The sequence below is a fragment of the Gallus gallus genome, chromosome 6 (assembly GCF_016699485.2).
Source record: "Gallus gallus isolate bGalGal1 chromosome 6, bGalGal1.mat.broiler.GRCg7b, whole genome shotgun sequence".
Classification (NCBI taxonomy): Eukaryota; Metazoa; Chordata; class Aves; order Galliformes; family Phasianidae; genus Gallus; species Gallus gallus.
Window position 1 is genome coordinate 20,694,073 of NC_052537.1, and position 19,794 is coordinate 20,713,866.

The 19,794-nt window shown below is 41.0% G+C and overlaps 1 protein-coding gene across 1 annotated transcript in view; it reads right to left on the reverse strand.

Moving 5' to 3' along the window:
- The window catches only part of LOC768380 (kinesin-like protein KIF20B), a 29,741-nt gene extending 16,361 nt beyond the window's left edge, over nucleotides 1-13,380 (reverse strand). The window contains 19 exon segments of the mRNA XM_040703025.2: nucleotides 365-484; nucleotides 693-754; nucleotides 1,241-1,508; nucleotides 2,072-2,219; nucleotides 2,778-2,917; nucleotides 3,189-3,443; nucleotides 4,509-4,671; nucleotides 6,410-6,556; nucleotides 7,020-7,091; nucleotides 7,572-7,683; nucleotides 8,124-8,321; nucleotides 8,968-9,016; nucleotides 10,054-10,238; nucleotides 10,676-10,814; nucleotides 10,989-11,105; nucleotides 11,244-11,330; nucleotides 11,815-11,971; nucleotides 12,533-12,641; nucleotides 13,162-13,380. Of these exon segments, the coding sequence (XP_040558959.1) occupies nucleotides 365-484; nucleotides 693-754; nucleotides 1,241-1,508; nucleotides 2,072-2,219; nucleotides 2,778-2,917; nucleotides 3,189-3,443; nucleotides 4,509-4,671; nucleotides 6,410-6,556; nucleotides 7,020-7,091; nucleotides 7,572-7,683; nucleotides 8,124-8,321; nucleotides 8,968-9,016; nucleotides 10,054-10,238; nucleotides 10,676-10,814; nucleotides 10,989-11,105; nucleotides 11,244-11,330; nucleotides 11,815-11,970 (2,418 nt within the window). The 5' untranslated portion in view covers nucleotide 11,971; nucleotides 12,533-12,641; nucleotides 13,162-13,380.
- Nucleotides 13,381-19,794: the final 6,414 nt, after the last annotated feature.

Below are 19,794 nucleotides of genomic sequence, written 5' to 3' on the forward strand. Positions count from 1 at the left end.
AAAAAAAACCACCAGAGCTGGTACGCACACAAGCTAGTCTTCACATATTTAGTAGCTTGCAGTACCTTAGTCTGGAGAAAGTCTTATCCTGGCCATCCACTCATACTTCAAACTCTGCTCAATATATTCATGCTGTTGCCCTTCCTTGGAAGTAGGAGTGCAAGGTAGCAGTTGGTGGAACACACTGATATTTCTGCTGTTTGTATTAACAACAACTATCTACAGATGCATTTGAATTGTTTACAATTTCAGACAAGTACCAGCTACATACAGAAAATCAGGTTTGCAAAAGTGAGTTGATTACAAGCATAGGGTTGGGGTCTTTCTTTTTTTGTATAAGGATACCGAAATGTGTAAAACTCACATAGTCTTTTACTTTTTCTTCTAAATCAGATTGTAAATCTTGCAGCTTGGTAATAACGTCATCTTTCTGCACCACCATGTCCATTAGCTCTTGAATCCTTTCGTTTTGTGCATTCATTTGCTTGGAAATTGAAAAAAAAAAAAATTAGTTCAGTCATCAGCTTCTAATGTAGTGTTAAGTAGCTGAATTACACAATGCATTTAAAAGCAAGTTCAGTTAAGCCAAGCTTGGTAAGAAAGCTACTACTGGAGCCTACTGGAACAGCATTTTAAGCTACCACAACTTGGTATTCAAACAATTTTACACAAGATATTCTTGATAAACTTACCTGGGTCGCTTCTTTAAGTTGTTCAGCAGACTCATCCAATTCAATCATCTGCATTTCAAAGTCTGTAACACACAGAAAAACTTGCATTACGTAAGCAGCCAATAGGCAGTTTATTAAGTCATCCATTTTTCCAGCTATTCTAATGTTTAAGTAGCTTTTGAATGAATTAACTCATTTGCATGTGGTCTGCATTATAGAGAGTGATTCAAAAGTTGTCTGTATTTCTTGGAATGAAAATGTTGCATCAGCAAGATGTAAAGAAGAGGAGGGATTACAGTATAACAGTGAAATTGAGATATAGACATTTAACCCCAAACTTCTGAAAGCTTAAACCTGCTAGCTGCAGTTTAAAGGGAAAAAAATGAAATAACCAAGAACTGTGCAATTATTCCACCTGAATATATGCACAGAACAAACCATCACTTACCTACCTACAGGCAATGGTTCCAAATGTAGAACATCTCCTCCACTTCCTACTCAAATTGGTTATTTCTATTTTAGATTAGTGAACTATGTCTTTCTTCTACCTTTCACATCACATAACTCACCTTTGTTCTTCTGCGTCAGCTCTTCTTCAGTTTTAAGTAGTTTGGTGTTCTTCTCTGTCAGCTCTTCCTTGGTCCTCATCAGTTCAAAGTTAGTTTTTTCCAGCTGCTTTTCAAGCCAACCAATAGCTTCCTGCGGGTCCTCCAGGGATGCAATGTAACTGTGTGCTGCCTCAGCTTGCTTTTTAATATCCACGACATCATTCTGCAGAGAATCAGGAATGCCCTCAAGATCAACGCAGGTGTCCAGTACTACGCTGCGTTCTCCACCCTGAAACATAATTCACAGTCAGTTAAAATTGGTGAACAGCTAACTACACAAGGGCTGTTATTTCTACAGATAGTTTGGACAGCCATTATGAAGTCAACCACATGAAAGGTTTTTAATTCCAGCTTCAAAACCCACCTTGCGAGCTCACATACAACTTGATACAGACGTGGATGGGGGGGGAAGATATGAACTGGCAATCTAGCAACAGCTATTATGTTTTATACTATTTAATGACCCACTATCACACTCCTTTTTTATACTACCACAGATACACCTCCTTCAAATTTAACGTACAAGCTAGGATTCCCCTTTTCTTTGTATACAAGCTACATTTTCATTTTGTGTTGCAGAAACACAGCAAAGCCCTCAAATTCCCAAAGCTTTCTGAAGGCGTTCTTAAGGACAGCAACTGTTCCTGTTAGGTGAAGAATAGATGCATCTTGCTCATCACACGGCACACAGCACACGTTTCCTTGCAAGCAGCCTTTATCGCTATTAGACGTGCTCATGACAGTTAAACAGTAAAAAGAACAATATTTAAGAATAAAGAAACAAAAACTTACCAGGGGTTCCGCTTGTTCACGGCGAGGCAGATCGTTTAATTTCTCTTCGTCCGGGCTTTTAGCATAACCACTTACAAGTTCCTTGAAAATTTCAAGGCGCTTTTCAGAATTTTCTTCAAGCCGTTCTCGTTCATGAGAAAGGCATTCTCTGTAGTACAGAAGAGGAAAGATAAGTCAGCTAAAAGCTAGCCAGTCTCAACCGCTGAGTTATTCGCATAGCTTCTTGTAAACAAAGATGGTTCTCTATTTTGAGAATAATACAGAGAATATTACTACAGAATATTAACAGAATAATACACAGAATATTACTACAATACTGACATAGAAATGTATTTCCCCGATCCCCAAGATTTGCTGGAGCTGAGGGAGAGCAGCAGCAGATGACAACAAATGCAAATGTTTGCTAGAAGAATTTTTTTCTGATCTCCTCAAGCCAGAATAATTCTGCTTGCCACTAAGAGAGCAGTAACTCAACATACCCACCGCTCCTCAGCCCCCAAATCAAAGCCTTTCCCACGCTGTGTTTCTCCTAAAAATCACAGTCCAAACAGAAACTGATTTCTTAACAGAGACTAAAGTAAGTAACAGTAAAAGTGCAAGTCCAGCAGACTACTATTTCCTCCAACCCAACTCTCAGCCACAGGTGAATATACCCTCACCTTTCTTTGTCAACCAATAGTTTTGAGAACATTTAAAGCTAACTTACTTGAACTGCTTTTCCTGCTCTGCAAAATATTGGGTAAATTCTTGTGCCACTTCATCACGAATTTTCACTTCCAGGAGTAACTTGTCCTTCTTCTCAGCAATAAGTTTGTTCTTCAAGTCTTCAACAAGATTCAGCAGTGCCTAGGATAACAGCAGTGTTAAGTTTTTCATAAAGCAGTGGTTTTCCCCAAACTGAGTTTTCTCCCTTCACTCATTGCTCTATTTCAATTTGGATATATTTCATACAGCTTTCTCACGCTGGACAATAAGTCAGAGTCATTCCACCTAGTTCTTACCTCTGAATTTATGGAGAGAAAGGGTGCTCAGAAGGAACAGGAGAGAGATGAAGGAAAAGAAGAATGTTGTTTTTAGCCTCAGTGATACACATTCTTAAAGCAGTCCTGGCACTTACTGAATATTCTTCTTTTTCTATAAGGACTTTATTTTCTTCATCTTTCAGCACTGTTTCTTCTCCTGACTTACTACGTTCTTCCTCCATCTCAACATCATCATCTTCCATTACGTCTTCTAGGGTTTGGTCCCATAAAGAACCACTGCTTCTCCTTGGGATGGTCATTTCAGAGCAACAAGGCACTGATGACCCACTTGCTGATTTCTGGCCAAATGACTCATCTTGAGGAGGAACAGATGCATCCGTAACTATAACCTACCCAGGAAATAAAAGGAAATTAGCCAGGCCATCAGTATTCCTCCTACCTTGACTAATGCTTCCAAGAGGGACCTGCTGCCATTTCCTCTCCTGAGCTTACTGCTTAAGGGAACTTACTGCTCCCTTGGCCTATGCTTTCTTTGGTCACTACTTAAACCAGTTTACAAAAAAGTACAAAGGAGTTACTGCAGACTTCAATCCTACTTCCAATCTCAAGAGTTTCACTAGCAAAACAACCTCCAAGAACTGCCACTTCACGCAGCCACAGACGTCTGCTTCTTCTATGTTTTGAGTTTCCAGCTGCATTCAGTGCAATTGAACGTCACCTTTTTAGTTCTTTGTCTTGCACAACCACATCACCCTCAGAGGCTGCTCCTTCTACTTTCACACTTAACCTCCTCAGGCATGGCCACAATCCAAGGGTGCATATCCCTCAATCATGCTTCAAATAACTCCCAACACTTCAAAGACTTCCATCAAGACTGTAGCATTGATCTGACAGCTTACTCTAACTTCTTCAGCATTATATCGTAGCACTCACTCCTACCCATTCTGATTAACCTCCACTTTCCCCCTGAAGCCTCTAACAGCCATAACACAGCCTTTCAAACTCTTTCCTGCTCCATCTCTTTTGTCAATACTTGCACTGAACAATATTCAAAACTACCATACCAATAGCATATGGGGTAGCTGGATTTGCTTTCCTAGATGGGAACATATTTTGAGTGGAGGGAAAAATGAAGCAAGTAGTGGAGAATCTCCTCCACATGTAACAAGTTGCTTCTTGTTAGGCTGAATACTTTTTACGAATAAGATTCCCAAAAGATGCTTCTGCCCACACACCCCAAACAAAAACAATGACCCCAGTAGAGATTTTTAGAAACCTCTGTAGGGAAGTAAAGCCCAACTAAAAGACCAAATTAGAAAGTTTGATTGTTGTGTGGAGACAAGCACCCTGATTCATAATATATAACTAGATTCATATTCTTGGAAGTGACAGAATTTCTTCTTTAAATGCAAAACGTAAGTACCAATCAACAAAATAGACTTCAACACACTCACTTTTTGTGCAATAGCTGAGAACCTCAGCACATTGAATGTTTCATCACAGGCTGAAGCACACTGGCTGATGTTTACCAACATGTGTATCTTCCCTTTTCCACTGAAGAATCCCTGAAGAAAGTGCGTTAACTTGCTCTCCCGAAATGGTATGTGCTGCTGCACCCTTTGAAGACAAAAGCCACAACAAATCCCATTACCAGAAGTTAACAACTTCAATTCAGTGTAAGAGCGATCCAAGTGGAAGACAACATATTAATAACCTCAGTAGTCTGTAAATCATTTTGAGTCGTGAGTTGTTCTTAATTTTTATTTTTTGCTAGTTTGCAGAAAGGTTGTATGGTGGTTCCAGCTACAACGCAGCCATTATCTTCTTAGACAACCCACCAGAACATTTAAAACAAAAAGTACGTTCAGCATTTAGCCCAGGATAGGTCACACAGAATCATGTTAGCTTGAATTCTCTCTCACCTTTCTCTTTCCCTTATCACATTTGACAAAGTGACCTATCTACTTCTAAGAAAACTGCAACCAACAAAATCAGAGAGAACCTCTCACTCAGTATCTTGTCTCTGGGAAAGGGCAATAGTAAATATTTGGAAATGAAGAAGCACATACTTATCACAACATCTCTGGTGTTTCCTAAACTGAGGTTATGCCACTGAATTGAACAGCTAGGAATGTTTTTGAATGCTTGTAGAGAATTATGAGAGAACTCCCAAAGCATGACTAAACACAGTGTTCTCTGCTGAGGTTACCCGCTGGACTCTTTACAGCTATGGAATTCTGCAAAGAGTGCTAGAAAGCTTCAGATAACTACATTCCTGTCACAACACATGTGACCCACAAGCAGCTTTACTGCAGGAGTGGTCAACAAGAGTCATTTGAAGAAAATGACTATCAAAGTAATCTATCAATATTTTAAGTGATTAAGCTTCAGTACATTCCTCCTTTATTCTTAAAATTGCAAGCGATCAGGACCAGAAAATAAAACAGTTCTGAATACATCAAAGCTCTTGAAGAAGCAGCTAATCTTAAGGCATCCTTCTTACTGAGAAAGGACAGACAGATAAGAGACTAAACCACTAGCAAGGCCTATTCTCATCTTCTTTTAAGCATAACAGAATTTGAATAGGCTATCAGGCACAGTGTTATGAAACAAGTGAATTTGTTAAAGCACACGATGGCACTTCAAGAGCACAGAGCTCAATTAATCTTTGGCACAGAAAGACATCTTCAGATGAGAATCTGCAGAGAAAGCTGCTCCTGCACAGTTATATCCAGCCGTGACTGTAAATGAATACTACATTTGTTGGAAATACAGAATGTTCTGTCTGCACTCATTTAGAGCCCAACCTCAGGCAGAAGTAGCAGGTAGGCTTTTCTTCTGTTTGCATTTGCTCAGCTAGATCAGAAAGAATGATGAAGTTACATCAAGATTTGGGAAAAAGAAAAGAAGTCTGAACATATTACTTGGCTAGGAGAAAGCACAGCAATATCCCTGAGGAAAAGTGTTACAGCAGAACTAAATAAGAAATGCTATTAATTGACAAAGGAGGAAAAGGTCAAATGTTTTACTCATTTACAGGGAAAATAGTGAAAAAGGAATTTTGTAACTTATCCCAGGATTTCTTTGAGAAGCCAAGGCCAGAAAAACAATGATGTTAAGTTGCTTAAAACTTGAGAGGTTTTACTTAAAAAAAAAAAAAAAAGTTTCAAAAAAGCAAAGCAGGCAAGTTTATAGACCACTCTGTTAGATCAACAGGGCTTCACACAACTGCAGAAATCCACAGATCGTTTTCACCCATACCTTAGTTTTGTACTCTGCATTTTAAACAACAGCTTAAACATCGTACACAATATCCAAAATCTACAACTGGTTTACAGTTTGTACAAGGACTTACTTGGACTGCTGACTGATCTTGAGTGCACTAACACACTTGCTTAGAGTCAGGAGAGACATATTGATATTTCCACTCTCTTTCAGTCTATCACCTTCATTGCGCGTCTTGGTAAACCTTTCTGAACCAGCAAGATCACACAGTGATAACCTGAAGGCAGATAAGGAAAATTAAGTTTTCTTGCCTTGGAACGTGCACTGATTATTTACTATTTCCAACACAATCACGCTTCCTAAAGGAAGAGTTTCTTGAACCCTTCCATGCTGTTTCATGTTGCTTTCCTAGTGAAGTTGCACACTACTTCCCGACAAACTCTTCTTCAACAGAGCTTCCATTTTTCTTCCATACGCTTCCTTCTGAGGACTTACACAAGTTCAGAAGCTGAGTGGAGCAGGATAAAGGAACGTTGTGCTGAACAGAGGGCACAAGATATAGAACCGCATTGCAACCTGATGGTTTAGTACTGCTTGACGGTAGGAAATGGGGAACCACCACTCATACAGGAGGCTCTAGCAGGGAATGTTGTGTACGTAGCCTAATATCAATACACCAACACTGAAAATAACTGATAGTTTCATCCCCAAAAAAGAACGGAACTCTGCTCTGAACTTACTCATTGACTCGTGTCACTCGTGGCATTTCAAGGTCTTCAATTCTTAGCACCTTAATTGTAAATATACTGTGGCTAAATGGAGAAATTCAAAAATCAGGAAGGAGAAATGAAGCAAGATCAACAGGCAGAAACACAGGTATTATTTAAAATCTACAACATCTATCCAAAATGCTGCTCTATCTATTCAAGATTCCATTAACTTAATCATTCCACTAGATGCATTCAACCTTTTAAAGAGACATTCTTACTTGGCTTATTTTGCTCTTCTTCCCACACCCCCTCAAGACCACCAAGATTTAGATGGAAGAAGGCTTAGTTATTTTGCTGAGAGTTTTTGATACAACACTTAGCTTTTGTACATGCTTGTCTGCTTGAAGGAATAATCCTTCTAGTTTCAAGCACTAGAATCACATACTGTCACAGGATATCAAGTGGAACACTAGATATCAAGCCTTTCTAAAGCCTTCTCCCCGACAAAAAGCATAGGCAATACTTTAATTAATCCCTCTTCCCCACACTATGTTACACCCAGTGTCAGTCAAAGTTTCCCACCTTCGGCTGGAGCAAGTATTTAGCTTGGTGCTTGCAAAACTCTGGTGTTTCTGTCCCAGTTTAAAAAGTCTAAAAGCTTCTTTAGAATCAGAAACATGAACCCACTGCAGACCTTTCAGAAGAAGGAAAAGTGATTTTGTCAGCCTCTTTAGCAAAAGGGAAAGTGAACAGGAAATCATGTATACAAGCAAAGAATAATACAAGTCAAGACAATAAAATATTTTATTAACTCTGCTTCAGACATACGATAAGTTTGTGACACATAAGACTAAGATTCTTCCTCCCAAGGAAAAGGGCTAGCTATACTATATCACAACACTTTATCCTACCAGCACACTAAAGCATGCTCTATCCAAATTAAGCAGCCTTAGTATTGAAAGGACAAAAGGGAAGTTCTTAAACTGCCTTTGTATTCATTGGTGTAGAAATCAGTCAGAACAGCTTTTTGTTTTAGCTTGTAGTAGGTGGGGAAAAAAACACCACAGGTTATCTGCATATCTTTCACGATCATCTACTTCACAAGCTTGGCAGTTTGCAAAGCATTCTAGTTACCTTTTACATAAGAATATCCCTCGATGTCTTGAGCAAGGCGAAGTGTCCTTTTTTTCTTGTCATTTGACATAGGAGCCAGTAAATCATAAAAACATTCATTGTAAATCTCAAAAAATGAAACCCAAACAGAGAACTTCAAGAAATTATCTACAGAAAATCCGCTAGATTGTTCTGATCCTTTTGAGAGATTTTCCACATCTGCAAAGTAGAAAACAGTACAAGTCAGCGTAGAGACAGGAAAACTAGTTACACTTAAAAACAAGCAATCACTAAGATTACAGCAGCCTGGTTAATTAAAGAAAACTTTTCCCAGGCAAGGACCATGGAGATCCCCCACCTCCCATACACACACCGAGCATCTGGAAGTCATATGCTTGCCCTACACATTTGCAAAGGCACCTCTACTTTAGAGCTTCCTTTTTCAACTCCAAAACCTAATCTAACATGGATAGTTGGGTTAGAAATATTCTGAACTCTTCAAAGGCTTTACAACATAGAGAATTGAACTGGTAAGGACGCCTCGTGCTGACTTTTTAGGGAAACTTAGTATTTAGGTAGTTCTTAAATGCCCTCAAAGCCTGTCAGAATATCACCAGGGACCTTACCACAAGCAGTCTTCTTTTCCTTTCTCTTACTTTCACCGCATAATACCAGGTCATGCTAGCTGTCCATGTAGTCTCCTAACCATTTCATCCCTTCTGTTTTCTGCCCGGATGTCCTGCCCATTATCCCATTCAGTCACAAGTAAAAGACAAATAATCCTTTCAGTATTAACATTAGCCAGAAGTCAGTTGGTGACCTTACAGAAGCTTTTCTAATGATTATTGTTTAATATTAAACATACCTTTAGAATCAGCTGGTGCTTGGCCATTAGTGCTATTGCGATGGTCGACCTACAAAAGAAAAGAGAGACTTCAGGATTTATTATTCAAGTACAGCACCAGTACACCACCAGCTGCATTTGTTTTTACTGCTCTATTGTCCTACCAGGAAGCAATACAGTGTACTTTCAATACGCCAATGCAACAATCTGGCCTATATGTTATGACTGGCTCAGAGCACTCATACCCTCCTGCTTTAAATCTTGTTTTTACCTTACTTGTCATTTGTGACAATTCCTTTACTATAAGATCTGATGCATTTCAGCTTCCTGATACAGAAAGAAAGAAAATAAATAAAGGGAAAATCCTGAATGGGAAAAGGAGTTATTTAACAGGATGATTTGCAGTAGCCCAGTTGGAATCTGCATATTACCCTTCATGAAACTAGGACTCCTGAAATATATTTCCTATTGGCACTTTCTTAATTCAGGACTTCCATATCATACACAAGATATCTACACAACACTCACCCAGATCTGGCTTTGTACAGGCACCAAAGCTTGCAGCTACTCAGTTTATAAGGTCAAGTATTTTACCTAGGAACATGGTTCTTGACACTAGAGGAGGCACCTATATCACATGAGCACATCTCATCCTACTCCATTAGAGACTTAAGATCAGCACAGGGCTGTCCACTGCGTTTTCTCTCTACATCCTCACTAAACCTAGAACAGGTTTACACAGCTTTGGTTCCTGTACATGTACAAGACAGGTGTTGGCAATTTTTCCCTTGAAATACTTAAAGATCGTTGGAGCCAGGCTTAATACGTGCCTGTGCCCTTGAAGTTACTCAGAAAGAATTTTACTGCCACCTGCCTTTCACACCGTGGAAGCCCACGCTTAACTAACTCATCAATAAGATCAAGGTAACATACTCCACAACTAAAACATCCCAGCATGGTGTCTCATGCCACTAAGAAGATCAAGAACAGAAAGACCAATAGCAAACTATGTGTAAAAGCAGAAGTCTTATTACAGAATGGACAGGATAACACTGAGCTATCTCAAGACGCATGTACTCATCATTTCTTTATCAAGTAGTCTCCTACCTCTTTTGTCAGATGAAGCAAGGAATTTTTAAGAGCAGTTTCTTCTCTCACTTGGTCTTCAGTCAGTTTTATGTAATCTCTCCACCGAATAGGTTTCAGATCCATTTTGTAGTATAGCCTCCCTCCAATAGTTTTAAACAACATATCCATCGTCCTTGGCAGAATACCAGCATCGTCTTCTGTCCCTATAAGCAAGACACAAAAGAAAGGCCCCAATTACTACTGTGAGCAACATGAAAACATAGATGAAGATGAAGATAAGTGATTCTAATCCCAAGGCATACACAAAGCATTTAGAGGCCAGTTACAGTCTGAAGCAATGTTTGCAGTGTTACTAGACTGTTTCTGAAAGATACAGGCTTTAAGCAAACATCTGTCTGAAATTACTGCTGGCTTCCAAAGGAATATCACTGCACGTGAATGCAAATTTGGGTAGTGATTCCAGTTGTCACCTTTGTAATATTTGTTACGGAAGAAGACTTCTCAAGGCTACTAATATTCAAAAGAAGGCAACGTACAAGGCCTGTAGAGTCACTAGGCAAGAAGTCATAGCGTCTCTCTCTTCTAGAAGTAAATGCCACTGTAAGAAATTGCTTCAAGGAAAAAACATTTCTACTCATACCTTGGAAGGTGTAGGTTTTCCCAGCATTTGTAACGCCATACGTAAAAACAAGGCGATTACATCCTTCTAGGAAATCTTGCACTGGTTGCCTCATAGTCCCTTCAAAGAATTCTTCCTGCGTTGCTTCAGGTCCAAACACCTGAACGTTAGCAAGAAGCTGATTAGTCTCTCTATTTTGTTTAAGCAATCCTCAGATACATGTTTATGGCTCTAAAGACAATTAAGGAAAACTTGTTTGTTTTATAGGAAGGGACAGAAGACAAGCAACTTTTTCCACAAATAACTTAAAAGCATTTAAAGACAGTTCACTTACTCGTGAAAAGGTGAACTTCGCCATCGTCTGTCCGGCAGTTTTTTCACTCAGTCGACTCAAGGAGCTCTTAGGGGGTTTCAATATAATGCTTGTTGAGTCCTCCAGTGAAACACACCCCTATTAAAAGGAAGCACAAGTAATGCAGCCATGAAAGAAGTTTTAAAAGGTCATCTCATGGGGAAAAAAAGAAAAAAGTATACATTAAGGGTTGGTTTTCTGTTGTTTTTTTTCTTTGAGATTAAATAAACGTCTTACCTGTGATCCATTGGCTCTTTCCAGTGCTGTAAAGGGCTTAATACGCAGGCAAACTTGTATGTGTCCCCTAGGCTCCAAGCTAGACCTCTAAAATGAAAAGAGCTGGAAGTCAGAAATCTGACTAGATCCACTGTCTGACAACTAGCACATTAAGGCAGCGTTATTTTCATCAGCCTATCGCCACACACTAATCTGATGGCACGGGAAGCAAGAATATCTCACTCTCTGCTTTCACAAGTGATTCAGCCCTTGCTAAACTTCTTTGTCAGATCCTGGAGCTTCAAAACAAGTAATATTGCAGTACGCTCATATACTACATGCAGGCCAACTCTAAACAAAAGCATTCCATTATTGTGCTTCTCTGAAATGACGTGAGCTTCATCCACTAATACTGATGCACCTCATAAGGTATCAAAGCAATGCCACACGTCTTGGTCTAGTCTGTGCATAGTCGAACAGCATAATAAAGATGATTTTCACCTCCTCTGTAGGATCATAGTTCTTCTTATCAAGAAAAGAATAAAGTTTATTCTGAAAGATCCAATTAATTTTAAAGTTAAAGCTTTCTTACCCGGCTCGTGTCTGAGCTTGAAGAAGCTGAACAAAACTCATCAGAGAGATTTGTTTTAATATCTTCCACGTTTACTAGTCTTGTTCTTTCAGGTAGCTCTGCGCTAGCTACATAGGATGGTCTGAAAAGCTTATCTTCCTCTGAATTTGGTTCCATTCTGCAAGATAATACAAAAAGAAATTATTCCTTGCTCTTTCAACACGTGATGAAGAGTTCCTGACCTCTGTTAGGTAACATGAGACTCAGTGATTTCTGCAGTTTGCTTCGTGTGCACGTACTGACTCTTGGTTCCTCTTCCTTTTCTGTTCTATTCAGCTTCCTTTATCTCAAACCCACAAGTATAACTTTTTCCTATTCTCCCCGCCATCTCACTACAAGGAGCAAACTGTGCAGTGCCTAGATGCCTGTCAGACTAAATCACACCACCAGTGCCCACCAGGAGAAAGCCTTCTGCATGCAGCACAGCCCTGCTAGAGCCGTGATGGCTGGCAGAAATAGTCAGAGGTGTCATTTAACGAAAGCAGTCCCACTCCACGTAACCTCCCCCATCATCTCATTTGGCAGTTAGAGTCTCCATTTACAATAAAAGCTTATTAAAATAAAACAACGCAATAGCTGATCTCTGCAGCACCTATTAAATGGTTGGTATTATAAAGGATAACCCAATGCAGTTTAACACTAGACAGAACTCACAGACATTGTAAAGGCTAATAGGTACCTTTGGCTGTTTGAAGGATGCTAAAGATCAGAAAGCCTCATGCCAGAGCTGTATGGTTGTTAAATCCATAATTTAACTCCTTCAGTGTATCTCAGTCCCAGCAGTGAATCTGCTTCAGAAAGGGAAAGCGTAATCGATTCAGCGTTACGGACAGTAGACAGACAGGACACCAAAATATGTGAGTACATTTGACTTAAATAAAACTATGCATTTTGTCCGCGCTTCATTCTCCTGCTGCTTCTTCCCGTGATGCTACAGTTGCCACTTTTGCAGTTCTTATTTGCACACTGAAATAGCTTGCCAGGATATCACTCATCCATCACGGCAAAAAGCACTCTAACACTTAGGTGCTGCCCGGCCTCCTGCAGCTTGGACAGCAATTCAGCTGTCTTACAACACCACACCCTCACACCCACGCTACAGCAGCGCCCATACAGTGTCTGTAAGTGCTAATAAGGAATACAAAACGTTTGTTAAACTTCAGCGGTTAAAGCGACCAACGGGACCGGCGGTGGGTCAGAGCCCCTTCGCTCGCTGACAGCACTGCCTCTCGTGCAGTCGCATTTTGGGTCTCCGTGAGCATCACAGAAACCACTGGGATGTATCAACACGCAGCTCAGACTGCCTACCTGACCTGCAACAGGCAGATACAGAGTTGGACAAGGCTAGACAAACATCGCTGAAAGTTACGCAGAAGGTAAGAGACGAGGCGCTCCCTTCCCTCTAGCCTACGGCTTTCAAGCGCGACAGGCAGCTGTTCAAAGCAGGGCGAAGCCCGGCCTCAAATATCGTCGGAGCTTCAGCAAACGCCGTCCTGCACGAAGGAAACGGAGCCGCGCTGAGCGCCCTGCAGGTCGCTAGGCAACCACAAACCGCCGACGCCTTCGAAGGAGCCGTCCGTCACATAACGGCCGCCTTACTTACTCTCAGTAATCGCTGCTCGCAAAGCGGCATTTATCAGGATCCTGCTCTCGCGCTGTAATTTCTCGCTTGAGAAGCAGGCGGCAGCCCTGCCCGCGCCTGCAGCGCCTCGAGGGGCAGCCTGAGCGGGCAGAGGCAGCCCTCAGCCTCCCCCCTTCCCCCGGCTACCCTTCGCCTGCCATCAGGACCTTCGTGGCACGGGGAGGTCAGGAGACCACAGCACCCTGCTGCAAAGGCCGCCTCTGCCTCTCACCTCCCTATTCCCTGTTCTAGTTGTAGTCGGGAACTGGATAGACTTAGGCTTAGATAGGCTAAGATCGGCTTAAAATAGGCTCTGAAATGTTTACTCCAGACTAGAACACTTCACACAGCAGCTGACAAGAATACCTACATCTTTCTTGGTTAACCATTTGCACACAAAAGCATTACTGAGCAGCTTTCTCCAGCTATGGTCAAAATTACCCACTTTCCAGGAGATCTCCAAGATGTACCTGCTCAGAAGGTGCAACATTTTATATCTTAATGTATAGCACACCCCTGTCCTTTTCCACTTTTTTTCCTGGTGTTTTCATTCTCTCCCATCTGACATGAAGTGACACCGAGACATCACGTTTATGATGAAAAAGAGTGATACAGAACACACTTTAAGCAGTTGGAAATGTTGGAATTTCAGATGCCATCTATTGTGGCTTAACCCAGTAGGTAGCTCAGCGCTACACAGGCATTTGTTTGTTCTTCACTCCCCCCCTCACCAAGAGGGATGGGGCAGAGGATCAAGAAAAAAAAGTAGAACTCATGGGTCAAAATAAAACTAACCACAAAAATTGAGAAGAGGAACAGGAAAATAATTATGACATATCTATGTACATAACAAGTGATGCACAAGCAATTGCTCACCACCCACCAACTGGTGCCCAGCCTGTCTCCAAGCAGTCAAAGAGAGAGCCAGAGATCAACTCCTACTCCTCTGAAAACTCTCCTTCTGCATGATGTCCATAGGGTAGGAGCATTGCCTTGGCCAGTTTAAGTCAGTCGTCCTGATTCTATCCCCTCCCAGCTCCTTTTCTTGCTCCTTATCAGTAACACAGGGGGACAGATTGAGGGGTCCTCAGCTCCATACAGCACAGCTAAGCAACATCTAGAAACATCCACGCTTTATCAACATTGTTTTTCTCATAGAACCAAAAGATAGCATCGTGCTAGACATGATGAAGCAACACAATTCCGTCCCAGCTGAAACAAGGACAATCTCAGAGTGCAAGAAGTCTTCAGCATTCAGCAGGAAAGGTGCAATTTGGAATTTTTGTGTCATAAAACAGCCAAAAGTTTGTTTCTCAAAAGAGCCCTTAATCCCACACATCACTCGGAAAAACAAACAAACAAACAAATAAAATGAAATTATAGCACTTCCTAGAGATGCATCCTAAGACCCATAGTAGAATCACATTTTTGTTTTGCATCAGTGTTTTGGGGTAAAACTAGAGACCAACATAACAGGAGGATCAGTGAACGTTAAATTCAGCAACTGCAAAAACAAATGATTCCTTAGAGAAGATGATCTCCCGTACTTGCTCTTAAACTTTAGAGGATCTCTATTAGTGCCAAATAATTTCTTCAGCAGGAATTTCTCCGGTAAGTAAGAGATAAGTCCATGAGCTCCTCTGAGATGTCAGTCGGCAGCAATGGACAAACAAGTTACAGTTGGCATTGGTACGTGTGAACTCTTTCATCACAATCCTGATAAGTAGCTTTAAGTTCTGAATAATCTGTAAGTATAATCAGTTCACAAGGAATAATGCATTCAGTTGATAAATTGACATAAAAACAATGGGGAAGACAAAGTACACCTTGTTCTCCAGTCAAACTCTCTGCTGACAGTACGAGTAAGGAACTGAAGGGCTAATCTTGGTGTTCTGGCAGTCTTTTGCTGTAGTTTTTGTTTGCAAAGTGTGTGTGTATAAGACTACACAGCTAAAACAAGGCGAAAGGGCAAAGGCCTAGCTTGTGTGCCTGTGAGAACATCTCCTCAGGGCTTCTGACAAACAGGGCACATGGCTTTTGCTTTGTGTGAAGGCCATTTGTATGAACTTCATAGAACACAGAGGTGTAACTGATGCCACTTCTGTAAATACACATTTTTCAGTAAATAAATCTGCACTTCAGGGAGCTTTCAAGAGGGTGCCTTAAGGACTGTTACAGATGTACTGAGGAACAACACTAGATATTTGTTAGAGGTTTAACAGCTTTGCTTCTGGACAGCATGCTTTGCAGCTTGCACACCCAGCTTCACAAGCAGAAGTAGCCTTTGAAAAGCGTACAACATTCATTTAACCGCTCCAAGTAAAATTAGCAGCAAGAATTCCTGCTGACTTCAGGAGGAGGAGGCTTAGGCCAATGCTGCCATTCCTCCCTCTCCAAGGCATTCTCCTATAGGCAACTACACCACTGAAGACTTTCAAGTGTTCCTTGAAGAAGCCACCTAGAAATGGGCTGTGGTACTGAACCAGCTGCAAGTCACAGGTGCTGAATGAAGCTCAACTTCACTACATGCACTGGCCATGAGTACAGCTGAATAGCAATAGCAGCAAAACATGAGAAAAAAACACAGCTTTTAGCACATCTGCTCCAACAGTTGTATTTTCTAAACATGCGCAAGGGAAACTGGAAAAACTTCAAGCAGCGCAGACGCTGAGTGCCAGCACGCAGAGGGCAGCCCAACCTTCGACCCTAGGTGTTTCAGATGAACTTGGCTACGTGTTTCTCAGTCCTTTTTAAGCACAGGAAATGGCACAGAAGTCCAACAAGTGCTGAGCACCATTCTGAAACAGCACACGGGCAGGACATGTCCTCAGCGGGGCAGGTGTGTGAAAGCGATCTCCAGAAGTGACAGAGGGGAGAGACGCTGAATGCGCTGCAGTAGCGATGCTCACCACAGGTGACACGGAAATGCAGGAGCTGAAGGAGTTACACTACCAGCAGCACAGCTCTATGAAGCCCGGCTAGGCACGCCGACGTGCGGGTGTGTCTGAAAGGAGCAAAGCGCTTCTGCTCCCCGCCGCTGGCGGAGGGAGGGCTGTTGACTCGGGATCGGAAGGGCATCAGCGCCATCGTGCGGGCGCCGCGCGCCGGCTGGCCTCCACGGGTACGGCCGCACGTGCTCACCCGCATCCGCACTTCTTGTTTACATCCCTGACTTCTCTTCTGTCACAGCGCAAATCAAGCCCCAAGGAAGCTCGAGTATTTGCATGTCTATAGAGAGCTGTCCTATTACTAAGAAAACACCGCAAAATATTCGCTTCTGCTTGCATGGAAAGGAGAAAAACCCAACAAGAAAAACCCACAGTTACAGCTGTGCCACTTGCTATGTTTTCACCCACAAAAGCTGGAAGAAATTACTTGAAACCACGACATTTTACATTTGGTAGGGAAAAGGACATTCGAATCAACAAAGAAACCACACCATATGAAATTCAACATCCTTCCTAACCTGCACTTAACTGGTAGATTTTTCTTGGTTTCAAAGCCTATTTGATGATTTAATGACAAGCAATCAAACTGTCATTCAAATCAGCATGATGGAATGTAAATCTCACTGCAGGCAAGAGCAAGGTTATACAATGGAAGGAACGATCCTGCTAAACAGGCACATACGGGTGGGTTCTGAAATGCACTTCAGGGATACAGACAGACAACACAGGGGTCAAGATGAGCAGCTGAACTTCTGCTGAACGTGGAGCAAAGCAGACAAAGCTCTGAGAAAGGCAAAGAAGAAATATGCTAGGTACAGCCCTCTGTTTAAGACTGTGCCCTGTGGATTTATTATGCCTCCAGCTGTGACACTTGTTTAAAATGCAGAAACACGCACCAGTCACCTATCTCAGAGTCATCAGCGATGCGCTCTTCTTCAGTCCTGAAAGAGGTCAACTCCAGTCCTGAAAAAGGCCAGTCTAGACAGATAACCACACCACGGGTAGGAGAAAACAGACGATCTGGACAGAAGGACAAAGGACCTCAAAGTATAAAACTACCTATGAAAACATTCAACAATATTTCCTGACAAATGCATTTATTTCTACTTAGGAAAGAAAGCCAAATTTGAGAGCTGGTCAGATTATTCTATGTTGTATTTGAAGGAAGAGGTGAGAAAGAAGAAGGCAGTGTCAAGCATGAGCTGATGAGGGAAAACTACGTTTCGTTTGCTAATATAAAATGCAGCAGACACTGATGATGCTGCTGGATGAGAGAGCTATGGGGGAGCTGCATAATTTGATAGTCAGGCTTAGTTTGCCATTTGAAACTTAGGTAGAAGACACCACTCTTACTTCAGAAAGGACATAATACGGAATAATATAGGGCTACCACTCTTCTACAGTCTGGAAACTTAGAGAAGGAACTTGGAATGAGAATTTGATCTTACAAGTCAGATCTACAGAACTGAACTGTGTGTTATTCTCATGGAGAAGCATTTCATGGCCTGAGAACCCAGTGGAGAAATCTGTACCAGAGCTTGTTGACTCCCAGCATCTTTGTTCATGTTCAAGCTACAGTCACATAACAATTAAAACACCTTTGATTAAAGAAATACTGAAGACCACTTCTATACTTGCTTCCATTTTCAAAGGCACCCAAACACGCAGGTATGTAGATGAAGTGCAGCAGTGATTTAACTACCGTACTTTTCAAAGAAAAGAATTTTTATTCTCATTTGTGTTTGCGACCCAACTTTTCAATTCTACAACAGACAAAGAAGAGCAGTCCAAGAAAACCGGCAGCTGTTAAATCATGAAATCACTTCTGGAGGACATTACAGCTGTACTATCACAAACAAGTAGCATGAAGGAACTCGGAGACTTGGAGAATGGAAGAAGAGATTGGAAAATGGAAAATAAATCTCAGGCTCAATGTTGTTAGAAATTCCTCAAAAAAATTTGTAGTCAGGCCAACAGCAAACCACAAAAGGCAGTCCCGTCGACAAGATACTCTTCTTGTGGTGCTAAAATGTGTGCCCAATCTACTCGTTTCACTTACGCCTTTCTTGTCCTCTTTTCATGTTTTAACAAACAATATAAAAATAAAAGTTTGGTTAAACATATATAAAATCTATTTGGTATGCAGTCCAAGACAGTCGCACTTCACTCAGCATGGCCCAGGCAAGCCAAGAGGTTGGACACCTATGCAAAAAAGGGTGATGGGAATGAAACAGACCAAAAAGGAACATTCAAAACAATCAGTAATCCAAGTAAAAAATAAAAACAAGCCAACAGCATTGTATGGTTTGCAGTAAATAAAGAAAATAGAGAAAGCAGCCTGAGCAAGCAATTAGAGAGCAAATAAACTCACTGGGATTACCTTATTTCACGTGTACCAAAGGCAGGTCACTGTGAAAGTAATTTCATCTCTTTACAAAACACAAACAGAAATGTTCTCCTAACTGTATGAAATCTGAAGAAATGCAATCTGTCTGAATGAAGTAAATGCTACACTGATGAACCCAAATGTTAAATGCCTACTCAAGCACTGATTATTAACCAAGATCTGAACACGGTATTACCTGGCCTAGTTGTAGATGAGAACTGGATGGTTAGAATATACTCTGAAATGTTTACTCCAGAACTAGAACACACTTCTAATGTCCATGAATGTTAAAGTACTGTTTGAATTCCCCCCAAGTGTATTAGGTTTATTTATCTAAACTTAGTAATTTAAAGCAGAAATAACGCAAGTAAGGGAAGGCGTCTTACTACAACACTGAGGAAGTAGCACTCTCTTCACTCCAAAGAAAATTATTTAAGATTAAAAAAATTAAGTAGACACAAGTCTTAATGCGTACTCATCCTCTTCCTCTCACCAAGAGTTCTGCTAAGTAAACTAGTCAAAAAAAGAAAATTCAGGCCATCCAGGAATAAGTATAGTTATTACTGCATAGTGGGTAAATAACAGTTCTAAAGACAACATTCCTATACAGGGGAGGCAAAAACAAACAAAAACAAACAAAAAAAGCCCAAACCAAAATAAAATCCAAACACAGAGTTCAACAAAGCTTGTATTTATTTCAACTTCAATGCAGTCAGTTCGAAACCATCAAAAGACACAACACACCAATAAACAAACATAAGAGCACAAGAAAACAACGATTAACATGAATTAACAACCAATTATACTAAAATAATAGAAGCATGTCCTGGTTAAGGGGAAGAAACATGCTTCCTCAAGGAAGATTACAGTAGGCGGGAAATTGAACAAATAAAAGACAAGAAGTTAAATGAGAAGAAATACTAACAAAATTCAAAACACACAAAAGAATAAGAGAGAACATCACAAGAAGACGAAAAAAATAATAA